This window comes from Natrix helvetica, assembly GCF_964273705.1.
Source record: "Natrix helvetica genome assembly, chromosome: 2".
Lineage (NCBI taxonomy): Eukaryota > Metazoa > Chordata > Lepidosauria > Squamata > Natricidae > Natrix > Natrix helvetica.
The window spans coordinates 116,225,127-116,238,967 of NC_138552.1; the positions used below are offsets into that span (position 1 = coordinate 116,225,127).

Consider the following 13,841-nt stretch of genomic DNA (forward strand, 5'->3'; position numbering starts at 1 on the left):
GAAGCCGCTCGCCTGCTTTGCTGCATGCCTGCAGCTATGCCTTGTTTGATGGCCTCTGCAATCACAAATTGCATACTGGATGGAATTTCAGGCTCTGGTGGGACCCCTGGGTGAAGCCCCATGGCAGTTCGGATAAATGTTACCTCAGGAACAGGCCTCCCTTGTTTCCAGGCCTGGTCACCATTCCTTGCCATAGAAGGCAGGCCTGACAGGGAGTTAAAGTAATCTTCATTGCTGTCAGGCAATGTAAATCCCTGTTGGAAGGTCTGCTCTCCAGTGCCATCTAGGGACAAATCTTGTGAGCACAGCCTGATGACCTGGTTTGACTCATTCCCTATCTCCAATGGTTGAAGAAATCTTTGGCGGGCAACTGTAAGATTATCCTTGAGGGGTTCTCCCAAGCTCCACCTGTCAGCCTCCCTCTGCCCCTTGGAAAATTGCCTGACAACGGCTCTCTGGTGTCTGCTCTCATCTTGTTCTTCAGCTGTTGAAGCTTTTCTCAAGGCAGCAGCTCTGACCTTAGATTTCATGGCTGCATCTTTCGCTGCAGACCTTGGAACCGAGGCATTCCACTTGGGAGTTTGAATATCAGCTGTCAAGACCGGGAACCTGCAAAGTGGGTTCAAATTTCCCGCATGTTCTCCTGCTGTTGAAGAATCCAGGAATAGAAAGCTCTCTCCAAAAATGACCCCCATATAATTTAATCTGGAGCCAAATATAGCTCCAATTAGACTGAAACCCAGGAGAGTGCCTTTCACTCTCCGACACAAAATTGACTTGGAATTGGACAAGTTAATTGGCCAGGGAATCCTAGAGCCGGTAGATCATGCATGCTGGGAGACCCCTATAGTGACCCTGGTCAAGCTGGATAGATTAGTCCACATCTGCGCGGATTATAAATGTACAATTAACAAAGCGTTACAACAAAGCGCTTACCCTGTACCCATTGTACAGCATTTACTGCATTCACTTGGCCCCGGAAAGGTTTTTGCAAAATTAGACATGGTGCAGGCACACCAGCAGTTGCCTGTAGATGGCGCCACAGCGGAGGCCCAAACCATTGTGATGCATAGGGGTGCCTTTAAATGCACCCGCCTGCAATTCGGCGTTGGTATTGCCACTGGACTGTTCCAAGGTGTCATGGAACAACTTTTGCAGTGGATACCAGGAGTCATCCCCTATTTTGACGACATATTAATATCCGCCACAAATAAATAATAATTGTTTAAAAGACTTAGGGCTGTTTTGACCAGGATTAGTGAAAAGGGTCCCCGCCTTAAAAAGGAAAAATGCCAAATCAATCTGCCAAGGTTCGAGTTCCTAGGGTACCTCATCGATGGCTCAGGGATTCACCCCATAAACAAAAAAATTAAAACTATTCAGGATGCCCCCACACCACTAAACCAGATTGAGCTCCAAGTGTTCCTTGGACTACTTAATTTCTACATCATTTTCCTCAAGCAGAAAGCCATGTTTGCTGAACCGCTGCATCGACTCCTCGGGAAAAAGGCTACATAGACTTGGGGCAAGACTGAGGCTGCCGCATTCACCACGGTAAAAAAAACTTCTGTCAGTTCCTGGTTCAGTACAATCAGACGTTGCCACTTGTACTGACTTGTGACGCCTCACCTTTCGGCGTCGGAGCCGTCCTCAGCCACCACATGCCCAAATGGAACTGAGGCACCCATCACCTACTACTCAAGGACTCTCTCAGCAGCTGAGAGGAACTACAGCCAACTGGACCGTAAGGCTCTGGCTTCTGTAGCTGGAGTCCAATGGTTCTATGAGTACTTATATTGCCGTGATTTTGAAATCATCACAGACCATAAACCACTTTTGGGACTACTGGCTGGGGACCGACCTACACCTGCATCGTTGTCACCACGGATGACCCGTTGGACTATTTTTTTAGCTACTTACAGTTACCGCCTCATCTATAGACCGGGCACCACACTGGGACATGCTGACGCCCTCAGATGGTGCCCCCTACCAGAACTGCTTGCTGATCTGACCCTTGAGATGCCAGTTCTGCTCATAAACTGCCTGTAAGCTGGCCCTTTCTCCTCCAGCGAGGTCACCCAACACTCAGCTAAAGACAGGACTCTGAAACAGGTTTTGAACTGGGTGTGGAGGGTGTGCCCAAGGGACCAGTTGGGCCAGCGTTTAAATTGTTTTATGTTAAGAGGGATGAACTGTCCATTGTAAATGGTTGTTTATTGTGGGGAGATCTGGTTGTCATTCCAGAAAAACTGTGAGTCACGGTATTAGAAGCATTGCACGTGGGGCATCCTGGAATTATCCGGATGAAATAATTGGCCAGGAGTTACGTATGGTGGCCTAACATGGGTAAGGAGATTGAGGAACGGGTGGCTACCTGCACACTGTGCCAGGAGTCCAGACCAGCCCCCCCAGAGGCGCCTGCTAAGCAGTGGGAGCGACCTCAAGCACCCTGGTCTAGGGTGCACATTGACTTTGCTGGCCCAGTTCATGGCCAGACATTCATGGTAGTTGTGGACGCATATTCGAAATAGCTAGAGTAGTCCTAATGACCTCGACCACGGCAGAAGCAGTTATTAAGGCACTATGGAGACTTTTCTCCATGCACGGCCTACCCGATGTCTTGGTCTCTGACAACGGGCCTCAATTCATGGCTACACAATTCGAGACCTTCCTAGCAGCACAGGGAATCAGGCATGCCCTGGTCACTCCATTTCATCCGGCCAGTAATGGACAGGCAGAGAGAATGGTGCGATCTGCTAAGGAAGCTCTATTCAGGATGGGGCCGGGTGATTGGCAAACATGGGTTGACCAATTTCTGCTAATCCAACAGATATCCCCAAGTGCTACCACTGGGAGAAGCCCTTCCAAGCTTCTAATGGGTCGCCAGCTAAAGTCACAAGTAATTTACACCCAAATTACTCTGCCGTAACACCCCTTGATTTGAGCAGCAAAATTAGACAGTTTAGCGTAGGGGATCGAGTTTATGCCTGCAACTACGCTGGAGGATCACTCTGGGTTCCTGCCATGGTCACAGATATTACTGGACCTCACTCATACCACGTGGAGCTCGAGGACAGTCGCACTTGGATGAGGCACATTGACCAACTCCGTAGCCGCCTCTCCGAATCCAGTCTTAGGAAATCAGAGGAAATTCCTGCACGAGTTAGACAAAGTCCTACCAACAGGGAGCACGATTTCACTCCATCTACGGACACCTCAAACCCGAAGGTACTGGGGGATATCTGTTGAGGGTTCAGAGCTGCAGTGAGTTCCGAGTGAACCGGCTCTAGGAACTCCAGCTGCAGCCTGTGAAAAGTTCCAGGAGGTTCTGCCATGTGCAGGAGCTGAGGCAACAGGTCCGTCCAACCTGACTGAAGATCCGGCGCCAACTGAAGTCCGCAGGTCTGGTCAAGCCACCAGAAAACCCACCTACCTGCGTGGCTATGTCACAAGTTAGATGAGTCCAATTAAGAGGGGAGGGGTGTTAAATACTTGGAGTAATCTACATGTAAATAGCCTTGTAAGTAGTTTTCACTCAGGTCCGCTGTTGCCAGCAGGAACTCATTCAAATCTGATGGGTTGGCAGCCCTGCCTGAGCCCTATAAAAGGGCTGTTGCCAGAAAGGGTCTTCACTGGATTCTGAGTCACTAATAAAGAGCTGTTGTTGCTGAAGCCTGAGTCTGCCTCATCTGTTCCCACGATCTAACAGGTACATCATTTTCTATAACTTTCTCTCAAATACATTTTCAATAACATTTGAAACTTTTTGGATCCTGAGCTTGTAATCTGGGGGGGGGGGGTTGGCTATTCCTGCCAGCTTAGTTTCATCTGCACAGCTGATTGGCGGGTGGATTGGACTGCCAGAATACCCCCAATCAGCTGTTCCAGGATATAGGGATTGCCACAGACCATTGCTGCCTCCATACCTCGCAGTTTTTGGCCTCTGATGGGGATGGGTGGGGCTACATTCAGTGTATAAGATGCACCCAAATTTTCACCCTCTTTTTTTGGGGAAAAGGTGTGTCTTATAATCAGAAAAATACGGTAGTTATAATTAATTAATAGCCAACATGGGTTTGTTCATGCCAAACAGATCATGCCAAACCAATCTTATTTCATTCTTTGACAAAGTGACTAAATTAGTAGACCAGCGAAATGCTGTGGACATAGTATGATACTACATAGTGCTGACATACATAGTACTTAAGACTTCAGCAAGGTATTTGATAAATTAGATCCCAATTTACTCTTTGGTAAATTAGAAAAATGTGAGATAGACTGCATCACCTTTAGATGGATTTGTAACTGGCTGACAAATCAACACATAGTCCTTAATGGTACTATGTCTACACAGAGGGAAGTAAGCAGCGGGATACCACAAGGTTCTGTCTTAGGGCCAGTGCTCATCAATATCTTCATAAATGACTTAGATGAGAATAAAAGGAGAACTCATCAAATTTGCAGATGAAACTAAGCTGGCAGGAATAGCCACCCCCCCCCCCCCCGATTACAAGCTCAGGATCCAAAAAGATCTTGACAAACTTGGACAATGGGTCCTATCCAACAACAGGAAATTTAATGAGGAGAAAAGTAAGGTTTTACACATAGGCAAGAAAAACTAAAGGCAGAAGTACAGAATAGGTGAAACCTGGCTCGGAGCAGTAACTATGAGAGGGATCTAGTCCTAACGGATGATCACAAAACATGAGCCAGTAGTGTCCAGCAGCAGCCAAAAAAGCTAATAAAATCTTTGGTTGTATAAAAGAGGCATAGAATCAAAATCATGTGAAGTATTAATACGCTTTAGAAAGCCTTAGTAAGGCCACATCTGGATTACTGCATCCAGTTTTGATCACCCCATTACAAAAAAGACTTTGGGAAAAGTGCAAAGAAGAGCAACTAAGATGATTAAAGGTTCGAAGTAACAGCCCATAGGAAATCACAACCCCAAGGCAAGATTCCTCAAAGTATAGATTTATTAGGCATGCAGAGAAGAGCAACAAAGAATGCAGAGAGAGCAACAAAGATGATTAGAGGGCTGGGGGCTAAAACATATGAGGAACAGTTGCAGGAACTGAGTATGTCTAGTCTAGTAAAATGAAGGACTAGGAGTGACATGATAGTAGTGTACCAATATTTGAGGGACTCCCATAAACAAGAGGGGGTCAACCTACTTTCCAAAGCACCAGAAAGCAGGACAAGAAGCAATGGACGGAAACTAAGGGGAGAAGCAACCTAGAACTAAGGAGAAATTTCTGACAGTAAACCTGTGTAACAACTTGCCTTTAGAAGTTGTGAGTGTTCCATCACTGGAGGTTTTTTTTAAAAAAAAAAAGATTGGACAACCATTTGTCTCAAATGGTAAAGGGTCTTTTGCCTGAGCAGAAGGCTTGGACTAGAAGACCTCCAAAGTATCTTCCAACTCTGTTATTCTCTTTTTCTGGATGTTGGACAGTTGATTGTACAGAGAAAGACCAAATAGTATGTCCACAATGCACAGCTTTCAGCCACTTAATAAAATGCCAATATCCCATCATGCCCATGTATTTCGCCCATATATTCTTTGCCTTGGAAATGAATTTCAAAAGCATTAGCTTTTCTATCTGATTGAAAATTAATGAGATAAACTGCAGGAATTTTCTGCATGTCACTTGTTTTTTTACATAATTATTATAGTATATTTTTGTTCTTCTAGCTCTGAACTCAAGGCAATAGAAGTATCACCATGGATCAACTGAAACATACCTGAACACAATTCCTGATATGAAGTAGAAAATTCCAAGGGTGTCCATAACATTCCATAAGTCAGAAAAGTATTTACTTCCATTCATATACCACTAATAAAAAACAGAAACAGAAAATTATATACTCAATAGAATAAAGATAAGTAAACAATACCATGAATTCAAACATTTATGTGTACCTAATAGGAAACTAATATATGTGCTATTTATCAAGCTATTTAACTTAAGGAAGTTGGTAAGAATCAAAGGAAAAAATGAGATAAGGACAGTTTGACTTCTTGGATGCTTTGCCATGGAATCTACACAATTGTGTATCACCGATTTCACTAACTTGGATGGCTTGGGGAAAATTGATAGTTTGAAATTGTGTTTGTGTTTGTGTTTGTGTTTGTGTATTATTGGATTTATATGCCGCCCTTCTCCTAAAGGACTCAGGGCAGCGTACAACATTAAAAAACACATCACAAAAGTTAAAAGGAAATTAAATAAATATCCAAAAAACCAAACCCAATTAATATAACAATAACATTTTAAAAATTAGATAAAATTAACAGGCCAGGCCGGCTTGCTGGAAAAGCCAACTTTTTAGGGCACGTGGGAAGGACCGGAGGTCAGGGATTATGCGAAACTCTGGGAGCAGCTCATTCCAGAGGGAAGGCACTCCCACAGAGAAGGCTCTCCCCCTGGGGGTCACCAGCCGACACTGTCTGGCCGACGGCACCCTGAGAAGACCAACTCTGTGGGATCGTACTGGACAATGGGAGGCTACTGGTGGCAGTAGGTGGTCTCGCAGGTACCCTGGGCCTAAGCCATGGAGCACTTTAAAGGTCATAATTAATACCTTGAATCGCACCCGGAAAACAACCAGCAACCAGTGCAGGCCGCCTAAAAGGGGTGTAACATGGGAGTACCTAGGTACCCCCATGATAACCCGCGCGGCTGCATTCTGGATCAGCTGAAGCCTCTGGGTGATCTTCAAGGGCAGCCCCATGTAGAGAGTGTTGCAGTAGTCCAGGCGAGAAAGGACGAGGGCATGAGTGACTGTGCACAGAGCATCCCGATCCAGGAAGGGGCGCAACTGACATACCAGGCGAACCTGGCAAAAGCCCCCCTGGTCACGGCCGTCAGGTGTTCTTCTAAACTAAGCCACGTTGAATAGAAATATCCCCTAAATCTAGATCATTCATCCACTGCCCAGAGACAAAAATCAGGTCGAGCGTGTGTCCCCCATTATGGGTGGGGTCTTGAATTAACTGAGTTAGGTCCATCACAGTCATGGAAGCCATGAACTCCCGAGTTGACTCGGATGTCTCGCCAATGGAAGGCAGATTGAAATCCCCCAGGACCATAAGCCTGGGGAAATCAACTGCCAATCTAACTAACACATCCAGCAGCTCCGGCAGGGCCAATGAAACATAGCAGGGAGACAGGTACGTAACAAAAAGGCCCACCTGAGCTCCAAGGCCCCACTTCACAAAAAGGGACTCACACCCGCCTATCTGAGGCACAGTGACCTCTTGAGGTCTGAGACTTTCCCTAATAACCACCGCCCCCCCGCCCCTGCCCTGGGCTCTCGGCTGGTGAAACCCCCGGAAGCCTGATAGAGATAGTTCGCTAAGGGGAACACCCCCCTCAGGGCCCAACCAGGTCTCTGTAATGCACGCCAGGTCCGCTCTACCCTCTTGTATGAGGTCGTAAATGAGGGGAGCCTTATGTACCACGGACCTGGCGTTAAGCGACACCAGCCGGAGACTAGGGTCCTGTAACCCCAAGCACTCGGGGGTGCGAGAAGGGCGATGAGGGTTGGAATGCGCGATTGCTCTTAAACAGCGAACCCGCGTCCTCTGAACATAATTTGGCCCTCGGCCCCCACCATATCTGCCTCTCCCACAAACAGTAGAGATCGTGAACCCCCCAATGGAATGGCTTAATGTCTCTCCCGGAATCCCAACCCTTCCCAGCACTCCCAACCCGCGCCCATTAGTTAGATCTGGCCTGTGCCCTGGCAGACTCCCCCCCAAGCCTGTCTGAGCCATCTGAATCAACCCCCCTCCCCCCCTTAAATTTTGGTTTAAAAACCCCTGTAAAAAACCCCTAAGAAATCTCTTCTTCGCATGCTTTTAGCTCTTGGCTTTTGTGCCTACTGGGACAAAAATGCATCAATGTGGCATTATAACTTCAAATGTGCTATAAATGATTGCATTTTTTTAAATCATGTCTTTCCTCTTCCTCTTTTTTCTATTGTCTTTATTTCTAAAGGAAAAATGCTACCAAATCTGATTTTTACCCAACTCAACTTCATCTTGCAGTACCTACAGAAACAAGCACTGTTTTTATTCCTGATTAAAGTTATACATCTCCCTAGTGACATTTTCTTTAATTGCATCTATAATACAATACAATACAATACAATACAATACAATACAATACAATACAATACAATACAATACAATACAATACAATACAATACAATACCAGAGTTGGAAGGGACCTTGAGGTCTTCTAGTCCAACCACCTGCCTAGGCAGGAAACCCTATTCCATTCCAGACAAATGGCTATCCAACATCTTCTTAAAGACTTCCAGTGTTGGGGCATTCACAACTTCTGGAGGCAAGCTGTTCCACTGATTAATTGTTCTAACTGTCAGGAAATTTCTCCTCAGTTCTAAGTTGCTTTCTCTCCTTGATTATTTCCACCTATTGCTTCTTGTTTTGCCCTCAAGTGCTCAGGAGAATAGTTTGACTCCCTCTTCTTTGTGGCAACCCCTGAGATATTGGAACACTGCTATCATGTCTCCCCTAGTCCTTCTTTTCATTAAACTAGACATATCCAGTTCCTGCAACCGTTCCTCATATGTTTTAGCCTCCAGTCCCCTAATCATCTTTGTTGCTCTTCTCTGCACTCTTTCTAGAATCTCCACATCTTTTTACATCGTGGCAACCAAAACTGAATGCAGTATTCCAAGTGTGGCCTTACCAAGGCATTATAAAGTGGTATTAACACTTCACATGATCCTGATTCTATCCCTCTATTTATGCAGCCTAGAACTGTGTTGGCTTTTTTGGCAGCTGCTGCACACTGCTGACTCATATTTAAATGGTTGTCCACTAGGATTCCAAGATCCCTCTCACAGTTACTACTATTGAGCAAGGTACCACCTATATTGTACCTATGCATTTTGTTTTTCTTGCCTAAATATAGAACCTTACTTTTTTCACCATTGAATTTCATTTTGTTAGATAGTGCCAATGTTCAAGTTTGTCAAGATCCTTCTGTATCTTAAGCCTATCTTCTGGAGTGTTGGCTATTCCTGCCATCTTGGTGTCATCTGCAAATTTGATGAGTTCCCCATTTATCCCCTCATCCAAATCATTGATGAAGATGTTGAAGAGTACTGGGCCTAAAACAGAGCCTTGGGGTACTTCACTGCATACTTCCCTCCATGTAGATGCTGTTCAATTGAGGACTACACATTGAGTGTGGTTGGTCAGCCAGTTACGAATCCATCTGGTGGTGGTGCTGTCTAACCCACATTCTTCTACTTTATCTAGTAGTAGGTTATGGTCTACTTTATCAAATGTCTTGCTGAAATCCAAGTCAATTATATTGACGGCATTCCTCTGATCCACTAATTTTGTCACTTTGTCGAAGAATGCAATAAGATTAGTCTGGCATGATCTGTTTTTGACAAACCCATGTTGGCTTTTGGCTATTACTTTGTTTAGTTCTAGGTGTTTGCTAATTCATTGCTTGATTATCTTTTCCAGAATCTTCACTGGTATTGAGGTCAGGCTGATAAGTCTATAGTTTCCTGGATCTATTTTTTTCATTTTTTTGAAGATGGGAACCACATCAACTCTTTTCCAGTCCTCTGGGAGTTCTCCGGTGCTCCAGGATCTCTGAAAGATATAGTTCAGTGGTTTTGAGATCTCGTCAGTTCCTTCAGAACTCTGGGGTGTAATCCATACAGTCCTGGTGATTTGAACTCATCTAGGGTACATAGGTGCTCACTTACCATTTTCTTCCCTATTTCAACTTGTGTTCCTAATCTGATTTTTGTGGTGCTGTTTTTGGTAGGTTGGGCTGTTTTTTCCCTTTGTGTAAAGAAAGATGCAAAAGATGAGGTAAATAGTTCTGCTATCTGATTTTTGTGGTGCTGTTTTTGGTAGGTTGGGCTGTTTTTCCCCTTTGTGTAAAGAAAGATGCAAAAGATGAGGTAAATAGTTCTGCTTTCTCCCTGTTGCTTGTCACCTTCTTGCTGCTTGCTCCCAGCAATGGACCAATTGTTTCCTTAACCTTTTTCTTGTTTTTAACATGTTGGAAGAATATTTTTTTGTTATTTTTTGCTTTTGTGGCAAGCGTTTCTTCATTGTGAGCCTTAGCTTTCCTCACTTCATCTTTACAGGCTCTGGCTATTTGCTGATATTCTGCCTTAGTTATGTCCCTCTCTTTTCACTTTTTATATTTATCCTCTTTGTCTTTCAATTTGTCAAAGAGTTCTTTATGCAGCCATGCTGATTTCTATTGGGAGCTGTTGTTTTTCTTCTTCATTAGTATTGTGGTAGACTGGCCTTTTATAATCTCACTTTTCAAAATTTCCCTCTAAGTTTATTGAAATTAGCTCTCTTAATGTCCAATACTCTAGTATGACTTTGTTCTACTACTTGTGTTTGCATAATGTTGAATTCCAGTATTGCATGATCGCTTGCTCCCAAGATTCCTGTACTCTGTCATCTAACACCTTCTATCATTTCCTCTCTGTTAGTGAGAATTAAGTCCAATATGGCAGATCCCTTTGTTCCCTTCTCTACTTTTTGGGAAACAAAGTTGTCTGCTAGGTTTGTTAGGAACCTGTTGGATCTTCCACTTGGTGCAGAGTTTGTTTCCCAGTTGATGTTAGGGTAATTAAAGTCCCCCATTACTATTGTGGTGTGCTTGCTACATATCTTAGTTAGCTGACTAGCAAAAAGTTCATCTACTTCCTCTGCTTGGTTGGGTGGCCTGTAGTATAGATCTATGGCAATGTCATTCCCCCCCTTTAATATTGACCCACATGCATTCAAGATAGTTCCCATCATTGTTGTGCTCTATTTCTGTAGAGATGTAGTTATTTCTTATATATAGTGCAACTCCACCTACTATTTTATTTGGTCTATTTTTAAAAAATAATTTAAATCCTTCTAGCTGTATGTTCCAATTGTGGGTTTCATCCCACCAAGTTTCCGTAATGGCAACAATATCGTATCTGCCCTCATTTACTTGAATTTCTAATTCACCCTGTTTATTCCTCATACTCTGTGCATTGGTGTATAGACATTTGAGACCACTTTTATTGACCCTGTGTTTACTACCTGTGTTATGTGTTATGAACCTGTGTTATGAACCTGTGTTATGCTTGACTGCCCCTATTTTCTTGCCACTTGTATGATTCATGCACATGGTATGGCACTCACTATTAAATGCTTGGTTTTGCTTGACAGCAGGACTGATAATCTTACCTACACAAACATCTATGTTACATGCACTGATAACCCTATGAAGTTTAGATTGCTGGAGACAGAAATGTTCTGTATCAATTAATTCTCTGCCCCCGCTGTTCAGTTTAAATGTTTATCCAAAAAATCTGTGAATTTAATGCCAAGTAACTCAGTCCCTTTCTTGGATGGATGCAAACCATCTCTTTTGTACAGTTTTTCATTGGACCAGCTGCAGGCATCATGACTAATAAAACCAAAGCCTTCCCTTTTACACCACTCCTTTATGTCACACATTAAACTCTGCTACACTGGACCTTCCCTTTTTGTTCCTTATATACTGGTAAAGCCTCTGAAAAGATAAGCCTACAACCTACACTATACTACTAAGTTCATATTCCAAGCTCTGGAAATCATTCTGCACAGAAAGTACATCTTTTGGGGACAGATCATTTGTGCCAAGATGAATAATAGCATCAACATCACAGTCCTTACTTGCATTCTTGACTATTTTAAGAATACACCTCTTGTCTCTGCTGGCAGTAGCACTTGGCAGACACCTGACCTCTTTCAAACCTCCATATCCTTCCCTAAATTTACATCCCTTACAATTGAATCACCAACCAGAAGGTGACTTCCCTTTTTGGATACCTACATCTAGAGTGGCTTTATTACACAGAGCTCATTCAGAACAACTTAGCAATATTTTTCAGAAATCACAACTGATCTGGAATGTAGCAATGGTGACCTTACAGCAAAACTATATTTTATCTGCCTCTGACACAATTCAAAATGCTGGTGATAATTTTAGAATTGTTCAAGGTTAGCTCTATGTAATAGGGCAAATCCATTTCTGTCATTTAACACCCACTACTATGGAAGCTTCTGTTAATTGATTAGTTTAGCTTTAAGTACAATTCTTTGGTTGCTAACTTATAAAGTTCAATATAGTTGGAACTAGGCAGAACCAAATAAAATATGCTTGATTAGAATGTATAGTGTGTGTTTATTAAGAGCCTTCTCATATTGATAAATCCAATGAGAGGGATGCAAAAGCAGGCACTTGTGGGGATGCTCCCCTTATATATATACACATATGCATATATGCCAAAGGGCAAAAATAACCACTTCCTTAATGACATTCTGGAGGCTTATAAAAATATGGCTATTCCAAAAGGATTTAAGAAATCATACTTACCAGCATGGTTTTCATCTCGTGCTGACTTAAACTACGGTGTGTTTAAGCATTTCCCCTAATTTTATTAGTTTAAGTTCTCAGTTACAAACAAAGCATAAAATTTGGGTAAGTTTATGAACTATGAAACTATGGAAAATGTGGAAGATCACAGTTTCACTAAAGCTGTCAATTAAATATCTTTATATTTAATTAAATATGGAATCTATGACTTAAAGAGCTAGACAGCATTTCAAAAAAATTATTGGAAACTGTGAAAATCAAGATACAATGGGGAGAAAGCAATTAGATGTGAACATCAAACTGCTTTTTTGAACTTGAATAATCATCCTGCAAATAAAACATGTTTAATTTCTAAGCAGTCCCTACTTGTCTCACTTCATCACAAAGCAGGATGAAAACCAGCACATAGAGAATCAGTTCCAGCATGGTAGGTTCTTTTTGGAAATCCATCAGCAGGACATAGGCAAACAGAAGGAGAAAGGCAATGTAGAACACAACAGTCCAAGAGAAGACCACAAATGGTGAAGTGAAGAACCATGCATAGTAAAAGAACAACTTTTTGCTCCTTTCTATTGGCTTTTTCCTGAATAAAGGAAGCAAATAGCATACAATAGATTAATTATTCCAAAAAGAATTAAGGTGGAGAGACTGGTTTGAAAAACAACTTAAATGTAAACATTAAATGTAACCACTTAAGTTTACATCTGCATATATTATCAAATTATTCTGAATTGCTTTTTCAACCAAATGGCAATTGTTAAAACAGATACATGATACAGCTTAGTTTCAAGCTACTTGATTATTTAGGCAATGGTTTATAAGTTAGAGTTTCAAAGGGGAATTCTCTACATCAAATTTATATAAATATTAATTATTATGAAAACCAGTGGGGATGGGGAATGGAGAGACTCGGGTTCTAGTCTTCTCTCAACAATAGAAGCTCACTGGATGACTTAAAATCACAGAATCATAGAGTCGATGAAAACAGTGAGAATAATAAACCAGTAGAGTGAGTTGCCTTCAGAAGATGTGAGTGCTCCATCACTGAAGGCTTTTAAAAAGAGACTGGAAGCCATTTGTCTGAAATGGTATAGGGTCTCCTGTTTGAGCAGGGGGTTAGACTAGAATAGTGGTCCCCAACAGTGGCCTGGGCTGGCAGGGAAGGGATGAGTGGCAGGCACACATATGTGTAAACAGCTCCATTTGTGTTAGTAGTATGCATGTGCATGCCCTCTAATCACACAATTGGAGGAGGAGCAGATGGTGCTTACTAAGGCTTTGTAAAACGGTACTAGAAATTCACATGATTTTGATTCTATGCCTCTCTTAATGCAGCCCAAGATTGCATTGGAAGGCAGGAAAGAAACATTCTGGTGTTGTTTCTAGCCTAATCTTTATTGCCCTGCTTAAAAAAAAACTGCCTCT

At 42.7% G+C, this 13,841-nt stretch overlaps 1 protein-coding gene across 1 annotated transcript in view; it reads right to left on the reverse strand.

Moving 5' to 3' along the window:
• Window positions 1-13,841, reverse strand: part of TRPM8 (transient receptor potential cation channel subfamily M member 8) — a 193,508-nt gene that overhangs the window by 59,327 nt on the left and 120,340 nt on the right. The window contains exons 14-15 of the mRNA XM_081943992.1: window positions 12,783-12,999; window positions 5,746-5,837 (exon numbers count right to left, since the gene is read on the reverse strand). Of these exons, the coding sequence (XP_081800118.1) occupies window positions 5,746-5,837; window positions 12,783-12,999 (309 nt within the window). The remainder of the gene's footprint in view (window positions 1-5,745; window positions 5,838-12,782; window positions 13,000-13,841) is intronic.